General features: G+C 39.8%; 1 protein-coding gene across 5 annotated transcripts in view; it reads left to right on the top strand.

The window, feature by feature from the left end:
- Positions 1 to 185: 185 nt before the first annotated feature.
- The window catches only part of DROSHA (drosha ribonuclease III), a 105,346-nt gene continuing 85,268 nt past the window's right edge, over positions 186 to 20,263 (top strand). The window contains exons 1-8 of one of the 5 annotated variants that reach the window (XM_045566537.1): positions 186 to 325; positions 1,337 to 1,455; positions 2,527 to 2,592; positions 4,367 to 5,197; positions 9,073 to 9,165; positions 14,530 to 14,640; positions 14,930 to 15,161; positions 18,200 to 18,341. In XM_045566537.1, the coding sequence (XP_045422493.1) occupies positions 2,573 to 2,592; positions 4,367 to 5,197; positions 9,073 to 9,165; positions 14,530 to 14,640; positions 14,930 to 15,161; positions 18,200 to 18,341 (1,429 nt within the window). In that variant the 5' untranslated portion in view covers positions 186 to 325; positions 1,337 to 1,455; positions 2,527 to 2,572. The remainder of the gene's footprint in view (positions 326 to 1,336; positions 1,456 to 2,526; positions 2,593 to 4,366; positions 5,198 to 9,072; positions 9,166 to 14,529; positions 14,641 to 14,929; positions 15,162 to 18,199; positions 18,342 to 20,263) is intronic. The other 4 variants (XM_045566539.1, XM_045566538.1, XM_045566540.1 and 1 more) reach the window with 4 other exon arrangements.

Raw genomic sequence — 20,263 nt, 5'->3', positions numbered from 1 at the left:
TTCTCCTTTCAGGCGGAAACGCTCGCTCACCCGGTTGCGCTTCCTGATTGGCGGACGTAGAAGGCGGGGGCGGGCACCGGAGGGCCTGCCATGGACGATTGGCCTAGAGACCCGTCGCTCTCATTGATACGCCAATCACCGCGTAAAAGGCGCTGCGGCAGGCCGAAGAGTTTTCCCTCCCTTGACCCAGCTTTCACAGGTTTGCTTTTTAATTCTCTCAGTTTCCTGTTCCGGAGGCGCGGGCGGCGCCACTGTCTTGGGGGCTGCCCTGTTAGCCTGCCTTTTTATTCGGACGGCGATCTTGCGGCCTGAGAGCCTTTTGTAGGTAAAAGGGGCACCTTGCGGGTGTTGGAAGAGGGAGTGTTTCGTAGTGTCCGGATTTAAAAGGGGCTGGAGTCCGGGGCTGGGTGAAAGGCTCCTGGGAGTTGGGGTCGGGCAGCCCCTCTTCAGATCTGCAGCTAAGGGCAAAAGAGCGACCCTAGGCCCGGATCCCGCACATAAATAGAAATGAAAGAGAACACTTTTCATTCATTTGTGGGGCGCACGCTGTGGTCCAGGCCCGGGGCTGCCGGGGTGTCGGAGGGGAGCGAGACCGCGAGCCCGGCGCCTGCCTCGTGGGGCACAGTCTGGCGGGAGATGCAAACAGGCAAACGCGCAATTAGGGCTCTGCCAGATGAAGGTGACTGGCCTGCAGTCACCTAGGGGAAAGAGGGAGTTCTCAATAAAAATGTAGTCACACTTTGCAAGTCTTTTTACGTGTACTGACGTTCCTGGACGTGCTAACTATTCACAACAGCAACCTAGGAGTAGGCAGACTCAGAAAACAGTTACTTTTACGGTTGCAGTGAATTCTTTGACTTCTGAATTAAAGTCTGCATCCACAACACAGCCTGATCATGCCTGTAATAGGTAATTTCATTATAGGTATTCGTAGATTTTTTAACTGTAGAAACATCCAGTGAGGACCTGGTAGTGAATGTTCAACTGTTACACATTCACTGTACAACAGTGTTAATGACCCTGACTGTTGCCCCCCTTTAGGTTCAGCACACTCCTTTGTGTTTCTCTAGACCCTGCACATACCTCTTTTTATTCTGTTTATCGCATTATATTGTATTGTTAAAAAACTTTTTTGTATGTGGGTTCTGATTACTTGAATCCTGCAGGTTATGTGTTTTACTTGTCTTTGAATCCGCGGGGCCTGGGACAGTGCTTTACATATATGGGCTCCTTAAATGTTGCACAAATCAGTGAAAAGTTCTACTTTCTGTGTAGTCTCCATAATGCAAATCTATTGTGAGACAGTAAACATTTATTCATCACCTACTGTGTGCAGGATGCTCTGCCAGGGGCCATGAAGGATACAGAAATGACTGTGAATCAACCCATGTCATCAAGGAGCTAGTGGAGGAGTTAGACATGTGCACACATGACTATAATATGAGGCAGTCTCTGGTAAGTGCTGTAAAAGTAAGTGTAGACTAAGTCTAGAACAAATGGAATTACTTTGTAAAGGGAATCAGGAGAGGCTTCACAGAGGAGGTGATATTTTAGATTGGTAGATGAGTAGAAATTCACTGGGTAAGAGATTTTAGAGAGAAGAATGGGAGCAAAGAACAAGCTGAGTGATAGTACTTGGTGTGTTAAATACCTGGGAAAATCTGGGCTAGTAGGGGTTTTGTGGGGAAGGTAATGGAGAACAAGCCTGGAAGGAGATGTTGGGTCCAGATTTTATAAGGTCTTAAATGCTAAGCATGGAGTTTGAACTTGATTCTGCCAGCACTGAGTAGCCTGTGGTGGCAAGATCAGCTGTGTGGGCCCCAGGTTTATCACAAGGGCATTGGATTCAATAATTAATTGGATATTATTTGGTGCCCGTTATTAAGCACAATGATTGATGTATAATTTGAAATTATTTTCATAAGCCATTTGAAAGTCTACTTAGGCCTGTTGGTAAAACCTAGGCTTTAGGAAGATGTTTCTACTTAAAAGCTTTTTGCACAGAATATTTATCTGAGGCTTTATTTTAACATTTTGCTGAAGTTCAAGTGTTTGAAAAATTATTTGTGTTCACAGTGTCTTTCTATGGGAAGAGGTGAGAATGAAAATCAAGAATCATAACTGTTGTGTTAACAAGATTATGGTTATGTTTGAGTTTGAATGCTGGTCTCTGTGATTTTCGTGTTTGATCTATTCCTACATGGTTTTATAATGAAGGAAGCTAGAATATGAAGCAGGGGAGGGGAAATAATTTTTACACCAATCTTTTAGTAAGTTAGAGATAGGATATGCCTATGTTTTTCAGTCTTTTTAGCTACTGATAGTTTTGAGTCAGAGCTACAAGTAATAAGGACATCTTAAAATTTAGTTGGAAACTGTAATGCAGTTCAACATGCTCTTCATTTTGTTAGTAGGCTAAGTGCATTGGAGAATGCAAAAATCAGTGTTGTGATAATTGCAGAAATATTCTATAGCATCTGCAGTTTGGGAGACATATTTATATCTATTTTATTCTTTGTTTTTTAGAGCTTATATTCTCTGTGGAAGATGTGACATATCCAGATAGTACATCATGATGCAAGGCAATACATGGTGAGTGATGTGATGTGTTTGGGAGAACAGAAAGAGTAGCAAACACTGGTGCGATGCCACATAGAGGATGGGAAGGATTTAGGTACTGGGGGAGAAGGGGAAATGTGTTCATTCTTTAAGCAGTGGGTATAACACAACAGACGGCTGTGCACGGGGCTAGGGAGCAAGACCAGAACAGTTAATGAAACATCCGAGAGCCCTGCCCTGATGGAGCTTGTACTTCTCAGGTGCATGTAGAAACTGAAGGTGGGATTAGGTAATTAATTGGTAGATTGTAATTATTATAGGACCTTCTAAGAAGCAGCGTAGTGTTGTGAGAACAGGGAACATAACAAAGCCTTGGGAGCAGTGACAGTGGTTGTGGAAAGGCCAGCAAGGATATTATTGTAATAGCCAGGCAACAGGTGATGGTGTGAAGTGGATGAATTGAAAAGTATTTATGAAGCATAAATGATAGGAATTTTAATTTCTTAAATTTTTTTTATTAAGGTATTTATAACATAATTGATAGGAATTTTAAAATCAATTTTTAGCTAAGTGGGGTGAAGGAGGAAAAGTTGTCAGGTGATTTCCTGGTATATGTTGTGAGAACCATTAATGGTGTCATTTATGGAGATACAAAATACTAAGAAAGGAGCAAGTGTTTATTTTGGAGAGGAAGATCATTAATTCCTTTTAGGATTGTTATGTTGAATTTGCAGAGTCAGACATTCAAGGGGAGAGGTCGAGTTGGCAGTTGACAAAGTGGGTCTGGAGCTCAGAAGTTGATGGCTAGAGATGTAACTTTGGGAGTTACTGACAGATGGGTGGTAATTGAAGCAACACGGTTGGGAAAGGTCACCTTGGCAGAGAGAGTGAGCTGAGTGCCCAGGCTGGACCCCTGAGGAATACCAAATGGTCAAAGGCCCCCTAGCAGAGGAGGAACTGGCACAGGAGACTGTCAGGAGGAACAGCCAGAGAGGTAGGAAGGACACAGTGAGGGTGTTTTGTCAGGAAGCTAAGGAAAGCCTCCATGGTGGGTGGGGGTGAGGCAACTCGACTGAATGCTGCATAGAGATCAAGTCAGGTGATTGAAAATGACCACTGGTTTTCAAGACAAGGTGGGTACTGGTCACTTCACTCACTGGAGTAGTGACAGAAGCCAGAGCTAGATTAGAGTAAGTTGGAAGTGTATACACTTTTGTCTTAGGCAGCCTGAGTTGCCATAACAAAATGCCATAGACTGGGTGGCTTAAACAACAAACATTTTTGCATTCTTCTAAGGCTGTGGTATTGCCAGGTTCTTGTGACTGAAGTAGAGAGGGGCATTGGAGCTTAGGGTATTAAAAAATGAGTTACTGAGATGCTGGGCCGTGGGGTCTATGCTGAGTGGGTAGGAGGTGAACACAGGAAGATGCTGGTGCAGATGTGTATGGACCTCACATGTGAGCTTAAGATTGAGGGGGAACTTGAGCAGGAGCATGACAGTGAATAATTGAACAATGGAATGTTGAATTTGTCATTTTGGAGGTGGAACAGCTTTAAGGATGACAAAGTCCAGGGACTGACCATAGCAATGGGTTGGGTGGCCAAGACAGGGGAAGATGACTTTATTGGCTTTGAAGAGTTTCAGATATTGTTGAGAACTTGGTATTAAATGGGTGGAATATTCCAGCAGCCTGACTAAGGGGTGTGTTAGTTGCTCATCAAGATGGTCAGGCATTAATGAAACCCTGTTTACATAGTGACGTTTTTTTTTTTTAAACTTTTTCCCTTTATATTTTCTCCAACAAAGTCATAGAATGTCATTCCACCCAGGACGAGGATGTCCCCGAGGACGAGGAGGACATGGAGCCAGACCCTCAGCACCAGCCTTCAGGCCCCAAAATCTGAGACTGCTTCACCCTCAGCAGCCTCCTGTGCAATATCAATATGAACCTCCAAGTGCCCCTTCCACTACTTTCTCGAACTCTCCAGCCCCCAATTTTCTGCCTCCACGACCAGACTTTGTACCCTTCCCTCCACCCATGCCTCCGTCAGCACAGGGCCCTCCCCCCTGCCCAATCAGGCCCCCTTTCCCCAACCACCAGATGAGGCACCCCTTCCCAGTTCCTCCCTGTTTTCCTCCCATGCCTCCCCCCATGCCCTGTCCCAATAACCCCCCAGTCCCTGGAGCACCTCCTGGGCAAGGCACTTTCCCCTTCATGATGCCTCCACCCTCCATGCCTCACCCCCCGCCCCCTCCAGTCATGCCACAGCAGGTTAATTATCAGTATCCTCCGGGATATTCGCACCACAACTTCCCACCTCCCAATTTTAATAGTTTCCAGAACAACCCCAGTTCTTTCCTGCCCAGTGCTAATAACAGCAGTAGTCCTCATTTTAGGCATCTCCCTCCATACCCACTCCCAAAAGCTTCCAGTGAAAGAAGGTCCCCAGAAAGGCTCAAACACTATGACGATCACCGGCACCGAGATCACAGTCACGGGCGAGGCGAGAGGCATCGGTCCCTGGACCGGCGGGAGCGAGGCCGCAGTCCTGACAGGAGAAGACAAGACAGCCGCTACAGATCCGATTATGAACGAGGGAGGACGCCAGCCCGCCACCGCAGCTACGAGCGGAGCAGGTAAACAGGATGTGGGGGCTTCTTCATTGAACTGCAGAGGCCCAGACGCAGTCAGTTTCCGTTAATGGCAAACCAAACCAAAAGGGTCCGGCAGTGCATTTCGATTTATAAAAAGAAAGAAAGCGTTTAAACACTGTTTTCGACAGGAAAAGACACCTGACAAGTAAATAAATTGATATCAGAAAAATGCAGTTTTGAAAAGCATTAAAAAATTATCAATGTAGATTCATCTCAGTGAATATAAGCCTTTTACTCTGCTTAATAGTTTACATTTTAATGATGATCCTATGACATAAAAGATCTTGTATTTTTTGTTATAGATTAAATTATGTGCAGTGTAATCAGCACACCAGGTTATAGAGTTTCTTTTGGAATTGATGTTCTGTATATGTTATCAACCAAGAATCTAACTAGTTAACAGAACTTGCTTTCTGATTTTTAGGATAAGTAGAAGTTCATTGTACATTGTTGCCTTCTTGCTCTGTTTCTTTGTAAAGTGAAATAAGATTAGTTACACATGATCAAAGAGTTTTCAGAATAGCTTGTAACCAGATTTTGTTGCATTGAAACAGATTCATACTGAAGAAAGTTGTGTTTAAAAAATACTGTTCCATTCTAGACTACATTTCTTATTTTCAAGATCAAATATCTATAAATACAAGAGAAATAAGGTTTTGAGTAGGCATTCTTAAAACTGGGATTCTAGATGGGCTTATAGAAATGCTCTGAAGTTATATGCAAAGTTTTATATGCGTGTGTGCATTTTCTAAAAGAAAGCAGATTCTGAAAGAGGTGAGTGTAAGTCTGTGACCTCAAAAAGCTAAGAACCATTGGTTTATGTGGAAAAATAAAAGCCATAGATAACAATTGTGCTAATATTTATTTATGCCTTCAGTGAACTCTGTTGAAGATTTGAGGTCTTCAGCTGTCAAGCTAACAATGGTGCTTCTCTTTCTTTCACCTGTAGTGTGTTTACCTTCATTGTCTTGTGGAACTTTTGTGCTAAAAGTATTTGAGCTCCCCAAGCCAGGTCACTTCCTTCTGTGGGTGTGTAGAGAGCTAGTCGTGCCTCCTGTTGTTGCTCCACAGCTGATTTCAGAAACCAGTTCACATCTCTGTTTCCACATTTTTCTCATGGCTCTCTTGATTTGATTCTGACTGAACATTTTGGCAGTAAATGATAGTGGTCATTCTTTGCCCTCAAGAGAGTGACTGGTGCTTGGAAGGTTGCATTGTTGCCTCTCCCGGATGGCCCGGCGGAGGGTAGAAGGGCCCGTGTTTCTTGCAGAGATGACTGATTTCTGGTGGGCAGAGCGAGAGTCGGTAGACTTTATAAAATATTTTCCAGCATAAACTAACGTTTCTCTTCAATATTGTTCTTAATTATTCTGTCATGAACTAGTTGGCAGAGGCCTGTGATAGTTTATTTTACAATTTTATGGTGAAAATCTAAACTGGAAAGAGTTTGTAAATAGTTTTCTTCAGACTTTGAAGGATTGTTAGTAATCTTGTCTTTGGGAAAATATTTTGGTGCAAACTAAGTAGTGTTTTTTTCCTCCTCCATTTTGGGTTGCTGTAATTAGAGGAGTTGCCAGGGCTGTGCTGCAAATCCTAAATTCTTCCATTGAGGCTTAAACTTTGAATTATGTATTTGAAGAAACTCAGATGTCCTGTAAACTGAGGATCTCAGTAGAATCAAGTGCTACAAGAATTACCTCTAATCTACTGTATCCTAAACCATACTCCCTTTACTGTGAGAATCTACATCTTTCTAAAATAGTCTATATTTATTTTGGAGTTGTTTTATAATATACCCTGGGGCATTTGCCTTGGAGCTGCCTTAGTGGCACAGCCACATTATAATTGGCCCCCTTGGGGTAGTAGGTGGAGTGTCAGTCATCTGTATTACATAGAAGGCTTCTAGGACACAAACATGGGGCATGTGAAGTCCTGGTATAACTTCTAGAAATATATGGGAAGAAACTGAAACTTCATAAATTTGTACACTAGATTGTTAAGTTTATGCAAATTCTATGGTCTGTCCTCTGGCTGTTTCTCCCCTACTTCTTGGGGTAAGTGAACCTATCCTTTTACAAATTCTATCTTCCTCCTTTTTCTCCTCCTCCAAAATGTGGTTGAATAACCAATTGCAAGATTGTTTTAGGGTGAACTATATTTAGAAGAGGTTTGTGAAGAAATGGATATATGTATTTGCTATCATGAAAGATCAAAGTTACCCTAGAGAATGAGAAAAGAAACAGCTGCAGTAAGTGTGGTGCACCAAGTGTGCTGTTTTGTAGTGTGGTGAGGAAGTGGGCAGCGGGTTTCACCTAGCTGAGTAGTACTACTGTACAATAATTCCCATGGCCGTCCTGGTGACAGTCAACGTTTAGCCATTGGAAAGCTAGCATAATGTCCCTAAGGAGTATCTCAATGTTTGCAAACAAGGAAGAATCTTAGGAAAAGTAACACATAATTTTTCTTGCTTTAAAAAGGGTTCATCTTGATAGTGTTACTAATGTGTCTTATATCCAAATTGGTCTTTTCAATTACTACCCACTCAGAGGTAACAGTCATGATCACAAGTGTTATTCTTAAATGCAAAGTTTTATTGGCTAAATGTTAAAAATCAAAAATTAGAAATATCCTGTATTTGGAGTTTTTATTTGGAAATATAGGCAATTATTCTTTTGAGCAGCCATGCCATTACAAATTATATATATCTTTGACATGTGGCACCATTTGCTAATTTCTGTACAGTAATTGAGATTTATTGACTATATGTAAACTATGACTTTAGAAATATGTCGGATGAAGAATGTAGAATCCCAAGCTCTGGCTGCTTTATTTTGAACACTTAATGTATACCTGAGGATTGTGTGTTATGTCAAAAACATTCAAAGGACTCTTTCTTGAGAACAGGGAAATCCTTAAGTGAAAAAACAATTTCTGTCTTAATATCTAAGCACTCACTGATCGCTATTAGTTTTGTAAGTTTTGATTTTAGTGTATTTATATTTCTTCTATTTGGCTATAAGTTGGGGAATAGTTTTGAGTTTAAATATTTTTATAGTCCTCTTGCTAGACTCTCACGTTAATATAGCATTTTGTTTTTCCATTCTAAGGTTGGGTGGTTACTTCCTTTAGATTTGTAGTTCTGATTCAGACACGGGAGTTTAGATTTTAGTTTCAGAACTTTATTGTTAAATAGTCTCAACGCTATTATAATTATTTATTTTTAAATTCCAGTTTTACGTTGAAAAGGCTTTAAAATCCTTCATTCTGTTTTTCACCTTGGATAAACCCAGCGTCTCCATTTAGTTTTTTCCAGATGAAAAATAGCATTAAAGTGACTTAGTCATAGTCTTGTGGCAGGTTAGTGATAGCTAAAACTACAACTCAGGCCTGTAACCCATGAGAGTTAAGAGCTCTTTGATTATAGAACTTTGTCCTAATCTTTACTGTAAAAGCTTTATAATTTGCATTTATTTGATGGGTGAAGTTTAGAGTGTTCTAGAAAGCAGTAACGTGTAGAGTCCTTTAAAGTTTTCCCTGTAGGTTAAATACCCAAGGATTGGCTGATTAGAAGGTCTTGAGAAAAGATTACAATAAAATTCCCTTTTATTGCTTAGCATCATGTATGACTTCTTTCTTTAAAGAAAACTGCAAAAATCGTCCAAGTTAGTTAACTTCTGGAACATGAAAAACTCCTTTATCTTCTAATACATTAAGGAGACATAAAAATGGCCCCTAGCGAATAGTTCCTGAAAAATTCTTAGATATGGTCCATTTATTTAGAAGATGAGTTCAGTGAAAAGAGATGGTGTTTTTGAGTCTTTCTGTTGAAAACAGCTCTGTGTATTAATTCCTTTAAGAGAGCGAGAACGGGAGAGACACAGGCATCGGGACAACCGAAGATCACCATCTCTGGAAAGGTCCTACAAAAAAGAGTATAAGAGATCTGGAAGGTAAGCAAGGAGTTGACACTGAAAGAAGTCATAGGATTATCTCCTTGAATTCAGATTTTGTGCGTGTGCAGGGTATCAGCCAAGTCTTCACATTAGCCTCAGTCTGTCCACGATGACCTGTGAAAACCTAAAGCAGCCTGTAACTTAAGCCTTTACTTTCCAGATGTATTGATAATGCACAAAGAAAACCTTGATACATTTCTAAAAATTAGCAATTATACAGACCACTTTTTCTAACCACAAATGCTATAAAACTATACATTAATAATTCAAGTTATTTTAAAAAACCTTGATAATTCATAATTATGCTCTTAAAGTTACTTGTTTCAGAAAAAAACAAAACTGCAGTCATACTTTCTTTAGAAAAATGGCATTGAGATTGCTATAACCCAAAACTTACAGGGTGTAACTAATTCTGTGTCCAAAACTAAAATTTTCTGGTCTTATATATTGGTAATTAAGAGTAACACTTTAGAGTCTGACAGATTTGGATCAGATATTAGCTTTCCCCACTTTGTTATTGGGTAAAATTATCTAACCTTTCTAAGCCTCAATGTCTTCATCTGTAAAATAAGGACAGTTATATTTACCTTATTGAGTGTTGAGGGGTCATTGAGTTGATACGTGTCAGACACTTAAAACTGAATCTAAAGTAAGTGCCAAATAAATGGTAACTGTATACATAATTATTATCTGAGCACTTGGCTTTAGAAGTGAGTAGAGTATAAGAAAAGCAGAAAAAGGGATTTAAAGATAAAATAAATTGATGACATTGAAACAAAACTATAGCAATATAACTGTATTTGTAAATAAATGCAAGACTTGGTTCTTTGAAAGATCATCCAATTTGAAAAGTGGCAAATCAAGAAAAGAAAAATGTACATAACATTAGATTTGAGAAAGTACATTATTACAAGAACAAAGAAGATTTAAAAATTATAAAATAGTGTAAGGACAGATATTTTATTTAAAAAAATTAAAAACTTGAATGTGGTGGGTTGATTTCTAGGAGAACAGAAATTATAAATTTCACACAAGAAACAGAAAATTTCATAGGCCAATAACGAGGGAAAGAATTGAAAAAGCTGAATTTGTACCACCTCCAAAAATTTTAAACTGTTCTAGAACACTGAAGAAAATGGAAGAAAAGTTAAGCCCATGCTGTGGTAGCAGGAAAACCCAGATGGGAATACCTAATCAAGAAAAAGAAAATTACAACAGCAGTCTCTCTTCTGAGTATGGATAAAAATGCTAATAAGGATACTAGCAAGTTGTTTTCAGTTGTGTGTTAAAATAACCAATAGAGTTTATTTCAAGACTGCATGGATAGATAGGTTAGTATCAGAAAATTTGTAATTACTGTGTCAAAATCTGTAGGGTTATCTCAGTATCTGACTGTTAGGTATTGAAATGAAACCAGCATCCATTTATGAATGAAAGCTTTAATAAACTAAGAAAATTAGCAGACTTCTTTAACATGGTGAAGAATGCTATCTTACGATGAACATGATTGATACTATCTCAAAAGAGCCACATTTAGCCTTGAAACTTAGAGGCCTTCCCGTACAAGTCAGAAAACAGACAAGGAGGCCCCATTGCCTATCACTGTTACTGAACATTGTTAGGACTCAATCAACAGGCTAATTAAAAACATGGGGTTCTTTTGTTGTATTGTACTGCTGTGGGTGATACCCACACCATTAACAAGACTCATTAACAAGAGTCCCCACTTTACAGGAAAAAGAAAGTTAAGTGCTGTTAAATGCTTTTGCTAGGACGATTACATGTTGCTCTGGGAACATGACAGTGAAAATCCAGTCTAGAGCAGTCTGAGAGATACTGACGCGTTCCGGATACCTGAGGTCTGCATATGCATTGGGGAAGGAGAATGGTGGGGGTAGAGAGAAGAGCATGTGGGAAGGTTGCACTGTGGAGAAATGTTCTGAGAGGGTCAAGCTGGAGACTTGGAAATCAGTTTCTAAGGCTTTTGTAGTAATCCACGGGAGAAATGATTGTGGCCTAGACCAGAGCAATGACAGTGGTAACTGGAAAAGGTAGATGTAATTGAGAGATATTTACATGCTAGAGTCAGTAGGACATGATAACTGCTCAGATGTGTTAGGGGTGAGGGAATAAGAGTTGAGTGATACCTGAGATCTGTGTTCCTATTGAGAATGGGAGACACTGAGAAAGAGGCAAGAGGATGAGTTCACTTTGGATGTGAAGAGTCCCAAACAACCAAATGGAATCGTGAGTAGTTAATTGGATGTGCAGGTGTGAAGTTCCAAAAGAGATCTTAGCTGGAAACACTAAGTGCCGTGGATTAGATGAGCCTAACTGGGTAGGAGGGTGAGCTGAGGGCCTGAAGAGGAGGAGAGGAGATAGGAGAAAAGCCAGGGTATTGTGTTGGTAGACATCAATGAGGACCTATTGGAGGTGGAGGATTTTTAATGTATAAGTGCTAGAAATTTCCTCAGTCAAGTGGTTTCTTCTTTTATGCCTACTGGCTTGTAGAGAAGGCAGACTTGGATTCTGTGAGTTCTAACTAATGCAGAAGCTGGGAAAATAAAAATTAGAGTTGAAAATATTGTAAAGGAGGAAAATTTACCACAGTTTACAGTATTAGCAGCATGTTGTTAAGAAGAAATAATTTGGAGTTTGGATATTGAATTTGGGAGTGCCTGAAACACCTGAAAAAGATGTTTGTTCCTGTTTTGAAGTACCCCTCTCAAACTGTTAAAAAAAATGAATATTAATTGATGTCTGCAACAGACAACCCTGACTGTTGATCATATCATGCGAGATACCTGCTTAAAGGGGATGGGGTGAGGATGTTTCTTGTCTGTGTTTCTTGATAATAATAATGATGATGATGATAATAATAATGGTTAAACATTTCATGGGATTTTTAAGAATATGTTGAAATGTAACTACTACTTCCAAGTTTTATGATACTAGGTAAGTGACTAATTTTTAAGGGTTGTTTCCTCCTTTGTAGATGATGTTGTATCTGTCTTATAGGGCTCTTGTAAAGATTAAATATGAGAATGTCAATAAAGTGCTTAACAAGTAAGCACCAAAACAAATAGACAAAAAAAAGCCACTAGGAAGTTAAAGTTACCATTATTGGCTGATCATATTTTAATAGGCTTCCTAAATACCAGGAAAACCTAGTTAGAAAATGTAATGGGGAAAAAAGTAGATTCACTACACAATTTGTACTAATGAAAATTAAGTATTTTTCATAAACTTAAAAATATATAGGACCAATGGGAAGAAAACTATAAAATGTAGCTGATGACAAGGTGATGTATTGAAGGGAGGGCATGCTATATTCCCATAGTGGAAGGCCATGTTGTAAAAATACTGATTTATTTTTTCAAAATACTGTAATCTCTAACTTTAATGTAACTTCAGTTGAAATACTGGTTTTAGAACTTCATAATTACTCTTTAATTTTTCTTTGGAATAGAAGTTGGGATAATGAAGAAAAACCGTAATACAGGGACACTTATTCTCATAGTGTTAATGTTCTTTAAATACATAATAATTTAAAAAAATTGATATGGGTATAAATAGATCAGTGAAACAGATATTGACATCTAATGTAATTGTATGTAGTAAATAATAGTTGTTTTAAATCAGCGGAGAAACTGGCAGTTGGCAAGCTATTTGGAGAAAAGGCTGAGATTAAATTTCTGCCTTACATCTTAGTGAGATAAGAGTGAAAAAATTTGATGTTGAAAGTAACTGAAGAAAATATAAAATATTTATTTAGTCTTGATATGAGAAAGGTTTTCCAAGCAAAACACTAAGGCAGGCAGCATAAATAAAAAGATCTCTAAATTTGGTTTTATAAATGTTATATATAGCAATAAACAAATGCACAGAATTAAAAGAAAAACAAAAAACTGTAAAAGGTTACAATACATATGACAGAAGAAGGATGATTATCTTAATAAAAACTATTTCAGTAGAGACTACAATCCCAATTAAACATTAACATAGCATATGACTGATATTCATAAAGGATGTGAACATGGAGTGTATTTATTGTAGTAGTGGTAAAATATTGAAAATTAAGTGAAATACTTTCCCATTAGAATGGGAAAGATTCAAAACAACCATGTTGATATGATGTGTGGAAAGGAGAACTCATATAAGGTTTTGATGGTAGACTAAACTAGTACTACCTATCTGGAGACAAGCTTTAAAAAAAAAGTACACACACTTTGGGAAATAATCTGACAAGTGTGCAAAGAACACAGATGTGCTCATGGTAGTGTTGTTTATGATGCGAAAAAAATGTTAGCACGTAAATAACTATCATTAGGTTTGTTAAATTATGGTATATACATACAAAAGAATAATATGCACCTATTAAAAATGGTTCAGATATATGTGTTGAAATAGAGAGGCGTTCCTGACTTACTATTGCATGAGAAGAGCAGGCTATAGAGTTCCTTTTTTTGTAAAAACATGTATATATTTAGATATATATTTGTGTATCTATATATGTTTTTAAACATTGGTGAAATATAGTGGTTATCTCTAGGTGGTATTATGGGTGATTTTTGTTTTATTTTTGTGTTTATGCTTTATTATTTTCTATGGTGAACATACACATTTTACTTTGACAGTAACTATTTTTTCTGGTAATAAAACTAATGATACATATTGTGATGTTTAGAAGGTATATAAATAATCAATATGTACAACCTGCCTAATCCCTCCTGAGTACACACACCTACACATATACATACACATAGACTTTCCCTGTTATAAAATTAGAAGTTAGTGGTAGAGTTAAAGAAAATAGTCAATTTGTGGCTTTGATCGGTTTTAAACTTTCTTGGATAGTAGTAACTTTGTTAGTGGAGCTGTGCTACCATCTGGTCTAATAAAGCAGTTATTCTCCTTTACTGAATTCCCAAGGTCTATATGTTCTACCTAAATTTCTTGGGCTTAAATTAAAGATCTACCCTATAGGTTTTCTCTCCATATACATCTATAGGCTGAGTCTTTGTAGATTTCAAGCCCCAGGAATTTAAGGAAACAAAGATATTTTTTCATCCTTCCATATCAACTGAGTTAATATTAGTATTTGTGGGGATCAGAAGTAGTCAGAATGTTGATTCACTAAGTAGTAATACTCAAGTGTGGGGTTCCAGAGAAATGGTTAGGAATGATATACGTGGTTCACTCTTGGATTATAGTCGACAGTTATGGCCAAGTTGAGACCATGTTTTGTGAAGTCTTTTTTTTTTTCCTGGCAAAGCAAGATGTAGAGGATTCAAAACTAGTTACTGAAATTGATCTTTTGTGGAGATTTCCAAGTATTTCCCAAATATCTTTCTCTTCTAGGAGTTACAGTTTATCGGTTGTTCCTGAACCTGCTGGATGTACACCAGAATCACCTGGGGAGAGTATTAAAAATACAGATTCTTGGGCCCCACCCCTGGAGATTGTGAATCAGTAAGTAGATCTGGGGTGGGGCCTGGGAATTTGTATTTTTAAACAAGTAAACTTCAGGTGATTCTGATGCCACCAGACTGGTGTTTGGGAATCACTGGTTTAAAAAGTAAATATGGTGATTTCGCATGGAATTTCTATTTTAGAAAACAGGTAAAATAGGATCACTGGTTTAAAAAGTAAATATGGTGGTTTGGCATGGAATTTCTATTTTACCAAACAGGTAAAATAGGCTAGTTTTTACAATGGAAGAGCATTTTTAATAATTAGCCTCCTTTGCTCCCTTTTGAAGTCGCTCCCCAAGTAGGGAGAAGAAGAGAGCTCGTTGGGAGGAAGAAAAAGACAGATGGAGTGACAACCAGAGCTCTGGCAAAGATAAGAACTATACCTCAATCAAGGAAAAAGAGCCTGAAGAGATGCTGCCTGACAAAAATGAGGAGGAAGAAGAAGAACTTCTTAAGCCTGTGTGGATTCGATGTACCCATTCAGAAAACTACTACTCCAGCGACCCCATGGATCAGGTGGTAGGTCTGAAGTAGGAGAGAAGCTACAGACCAGGGTTGCTCTAACCTTGGTATTATTGGTGTTTTGGGCCAGATCATTCTTTATTGTGGTGGCTGCCCCATGCATTTAGTACGTTTAGCGACATCTCTGGGCTCTACCCACTAGATAAAAGTTACCCCCAGTTGAGAATCACTGCTATGGACAAATCTGTTTTAAAAAGCCAAAGGCCAAGAGTGTAGTAGGTTAATTAAAATATCTCTTTATTCTGAATTCTTTATAACACTGATACTAGTGATTCCATAAGCTCTCACTTGTAACTATAATAGTTTATGCTGTGTGTATATGTGTGTGTGTGTGTTTTTCCCCAAAAATGGGAAATAAGAATTTGAGTTGTCTTTTTGGAGTGTATCCTTGGCCAGAGGAGCACCACCATAGGAAGTTTCCCCTGCATGTTGGCTGGTTTTGTGGAAGGGGAGCTATCGTCAGTCACCCTTATCAGGCTGTGGAGAGGACTCCTAATGCCTGCACGGCAGAGGCTGGGGGCACGTGTGGCTCCGTAGCCAGCATGCTCATTGCCATGGTGGACTCCACGACCTCCTCCATATGCTCACTTCTCTTTCTTTTTCTTTTTTTCATCTCCATTTTATTCTCTGTAACTCTCCCCTTTTCTCCCTCTTCCTGTCTTCTCCATGGGTGTTATGCCTCCATCCCATTAGCATAGGCACATTTGCCTCGGCGTAGACACACAATAATGTTCATTGATTAAATGAAGGAGTGAAGGAACAATTATCCACAGATTTAGAGCATTAAAATTGGAGATGTTACGTTTGGTGCGTGGGATAGGATAGGGTTGTGTTGTCTGGAATTTTGTGAAAATAACTTCTATTTGGACTTTGTGGGGGAATTGAAAGGAGATTTCCTTGTCTTTGGGAAAAAAGTGTTTGAGAAATCTCTCATAATGGTGGGATATTTCACTTGATAAATAAGAGCAAGCTTTTAAGTTATTTAGTTCGTGTGATATAGGGAAGGGAAAGCTCACATACTGAGCACTTTTATGGTGTCAGACTTTACTCCATGCTTCTCATCATGCCATGTTTGAGGTAATCCTCAAGACATCCTGGCAAGAAGGTGTTCTGTCAGTTAGGAGTGCTGCTGGGAGTAGTAATACCTGACTCAGCAGGACTTCATCAGCTGGGTTTATTTTTCTCATAGTAAGGTGTCTGGAGGGGGCCATGGCCAGTGTTGGTTCAGTGGCTCCGTGGTGGCAGGGCTCTACTGTCTTCTTGGGCATCCTTCACAGTTGCAGGATGATGCAGCCCCTGTAAGTGTCATGTCCTTGCACAGCTGTGTCCCCACACGCAGGACTCAGAGGGCATGTTGGGTGGAGCATTTCTAGCACTTCACCCAAGCTCCCCTTCCATTCCTTTGACAGGGCCACATCATGTACCTACCTCAAGCATTTGTTTTCCATCATTGCCATGACAAAGTTCCACAAGCCACATGGCTTCAAACAACACACATTTGTCATCTCACAGCTCTGGTGGTCAGAAGTCCTTCTTAGGTCTCATCAGCTAAATCATGGTATCAGTGGGGCTATGTTCCTTTCAGGAGGCTCCGGAGAAAACTGGTCGTCTTACTCATTCAGTTTTTGGCAGGGTTCAGTTCCTTGCGGGGGACAGAGGTCTTTGTTTCCCTGCTGGCTGTCAGCTCAGAACTCTTCCCAGCTCCTAGAGGCTGTGTGCATTCCTCGACTTGTGGATCCCTTCATCCCTTCCTCCATCTTCATAGCCGGCAAGGGCAATCGAGTACTTCTCATGCTTTGAATATGTCTCTTCTTCCATTGCATCTCTGACCTCTGTTGGTAAAAGTTCTCTGCTTTTAAAGGCTCCTGTAATCAGATTGGGTCCACCCAAATAATCAAGGATGATCTCCCCACCTCAAATTCTACAACTTTGATAACATCTGTAAGTCCTTTATGGCATGTAGGATAACGTTTAATTTCTGGGGATTAGGAAGTAGACATCTTTGAGAGAGAAGGTGGCTCAGCCCACCTTCCCTGAGATCAGGAGTTGTCTGCCCCCAAAACTGATGGCATTATGGTTCTGTTAGCAAGAAGGGAAGAATGGCTGCCCTAGGTGGTGTTATTCTGAAAGCAGCAAAGACAAAGACACTGAAGTACAGGGAGTTTAAACAGGCAGAGCTGGTTTTTCTTTTCTTACATTGTTATGGATATATTATATTAAACTCCAATGTAGAAGGAAAACTAAGCCCAAAAGTCCAACATTTGCCTTTGAGTTTTGTCATCTGCTCCAGAGAAGTTGGTAAGAATATCAGAGTATCCTGCTGTTGCCAATCTCAGCAATGAGGTGGGGATTGAGGAAAAGCAATTATCCCCTCTTCTGGATACCAGATTTAATGGCTTAACTTTATTTTGCATTTGAAAAGTATGGTTATTACATTTTGAGTTTACTAAGCCAAAGAGTGTAGACATTTAAAGTGAATTTCAACCTGGAAAGAGAGTGGAATAAAATGGAGAACTTCCTTTAAGAATGCATTGCAGAATCCCTGTGTTTGTGGTGTGTGTTTGTGTGTCTGCCCCCATGTTTATGGGGTGTATGTATATTTGTGTGTGTGTGTGTGAGAGAGAGAGAGAGAGAGAGAGAGAGAGAGGACATATAGGCTATTTCCTTTTGTTTGTTGGGGTGATGTGGAAGGTAGACTATCAGCGATTTTCAGTGGGAAGTAGACATTCCTCAGGAGGGTGTCTGGTGTCAGTTGTCTTGAATTCTCTGAGGGTCATGATTTTTTAAAAAATGTCCTATCAAAAGGGTATAGATAAGCAGTTCTGATGTTTCTGAATGTTGGCAAAGTACATTTACCTGAGGGCTGTGTCAGCCATAAGTGTGTGATCCAGAGTATCTTTGCCAAAGTTCTGCTAAATGTTAAATTGAAAAGTGGCATCTTGCTGTTAAAAATTATTTGATTACTAATGAGGTCTTATGTATCTTTATTATGATCATTATTGTACTTCCTAATATTGATCCTTTATTTTTAAAAGGGAGACTCTACCGTGGTTGGAACCAGTAGGCTCCGTGACTTATATGACAAATTTGAGGAAGAGCTGGGGAGCAGGCAAGAGAAGGCCAAAGCCGCCAGGCCTCCGTGGGAACCACCGAAGACGAAGCTCGATGAGGATTTAGGTGTGTTACAGAGCCACTAGACCAAGACCCTGTGCTCTTTTATTGTGGCTTAATTGTGGACTTTTGGGAAATATCCTTGAGAGTCCCATATTGAGACTTCTTTTTTATTTTTATTTCTTTAATTACAGTCAGCAAAATATAGCAGTGGAACCTCCTTCTTTTTCATCTTATTTTTTCTTAGTTATATTCAGCAGAATACATCAGAGATCTCATTTGCAAGCCATGCTAACAAGTGTGTCCCTTGTAGAGTTGTCCTCAGCGTTCCTCTGAAAGCAGGAGTGTGTGCCCCACACCTAGGCGATGGGCAGGTGGCCCTCCTTGGCCTCCTCCGTTGCCAGGATCACCTGGTTTGATGAGGAAACAGCAATGATAGCACACCTGTTTGAAGGTTTCTTTCTACTCACTTGGATGATTTCTATAACTTTTTCATATGGTGATCTATTTTTTTTTTTTTTGAGACAGAGTCTTACTCTGTTGCCTGGGCTAGAGTGCCGTAGCGTCAGCCTTGCTCACAGCAACCTCAGACTCCTGGGCTCAGGGAATCCTCCTGCCTCAGCCTCCCGAGTAGCTGGGACTACAGGCATGTGCCACCATGCCCGGCTAATTTTTCTATATATATTTTTAGCTGTCCGTATAATTTCTTTCTATGTTTAGTAGAGACGGGGTCTCGCTCTTGCTCAGGCTGGTCCCGAACTCCTGAGCTCAAACGATCCGCCCGCCTCGGCCTCCCAGAGTGCTAGGATTATAGGCGTGAGCCACCGTGCCCGGCCATGATCTATTTTTTTCATGTGTGTTCTGAGGTTCCAAATAGATGGTGAGATCTTTGAGAATAGAAACTACTTTTTACCACTGTCTCCTTAGGCCCTGACTGAATGCCATGCACAGATGAGGCATTCAGTGTGCATTTACAAATGTGTTCTGTTTCGTTCTCATCTGCCCACCTTCATTACGTCTTACATACTAAGAGGCAGTGTCTGTAATGGGTAAAAGCACTGACTCTGTAGCCCGGTGGCCTGGGTTTGAATCCCTGTTCCACTTGATATGTGACTTTGGGCAAGCCATTTAATCTCTCTGTGCCTCAGTTTTCCCATCTGTAAAATAGGGATGACAGTAGCATTTATTTCATACAGCACACATAAATATAACTCTGTAAGTGTTAGAATTTATTATGCTACTACTACATTAATCTCTTATGGGGTTAATCTAATTTCTAGGTCTTTTTTAAAAAAATTATACATATAACATAAAGTTTGCCATCTTTACCATTTTTAAGTATACAGTTTAGTAGTGTTAAGTACATTCATGTTGTTTGCATCCAATCTCCAGAACTTTTCATCTTGCTACACTGAACCTGTACCCATTAAACCATTAAGCAACAACTCCCATGTCTTCCCTTCCCCCAGCCGTCGCCTGGCCACCACCATTCTGCTTTCTGTCTCTATGAATTTGACCACTGCAGGTATCTCATATGTTTGGAATCATTCAGTATTTGTCTATGTGACTGGCTTATTTTAGCGTAATTCTACATCTGTTTTTTTTTTTGAGACAGGGTCTTGCTCTGTTGCTCGGGCTAGAGTGCAGTGGCATCATCGTAGCTTACTGCAATGTCAAACTCCTGGGCTCAAGTGATCCTCCTGCCTCAACCTCCCGAGTAGCTGTGACTACAAGCACGTGCCACCATGCTTGGCTAATTTTTCTATTTTTTGTACAGACGGGGTCTCGCTCTTACACAGGCTGGTCTTGAATTCCTGGCCTCAAGGGATCCTCCCACTTTGGCCTCCCAAATTGCTAGGATTACAGTTGTGAGCCACCCTGTCCAGGCTTAACATCTGTTTTTATTCAGTCACTTTCAACGACTAAAATCTTCTCTTGCTACTATTGAGAGAAAAAAATTTTAAGTCTTCAATCTTGTGTTCCCGGCA

The sequence above is a fragment of the Lemur catta genome, chromosome 12 (assembly GCF_020740605.2).
Source record: "Lemur catta isolate mLemCat1 chromosome 12, mLemCat1.pri, whole genome shotgun sequence".
Lineage (NCBI taxonomy): Eukaryota > Metazoa > Chordata > Mammalia > Primates > Lemuridae > Lemur > Lemur catta.
This window is presented reverse-complemented; position numbering and strand designations above follow the sequence as displayed.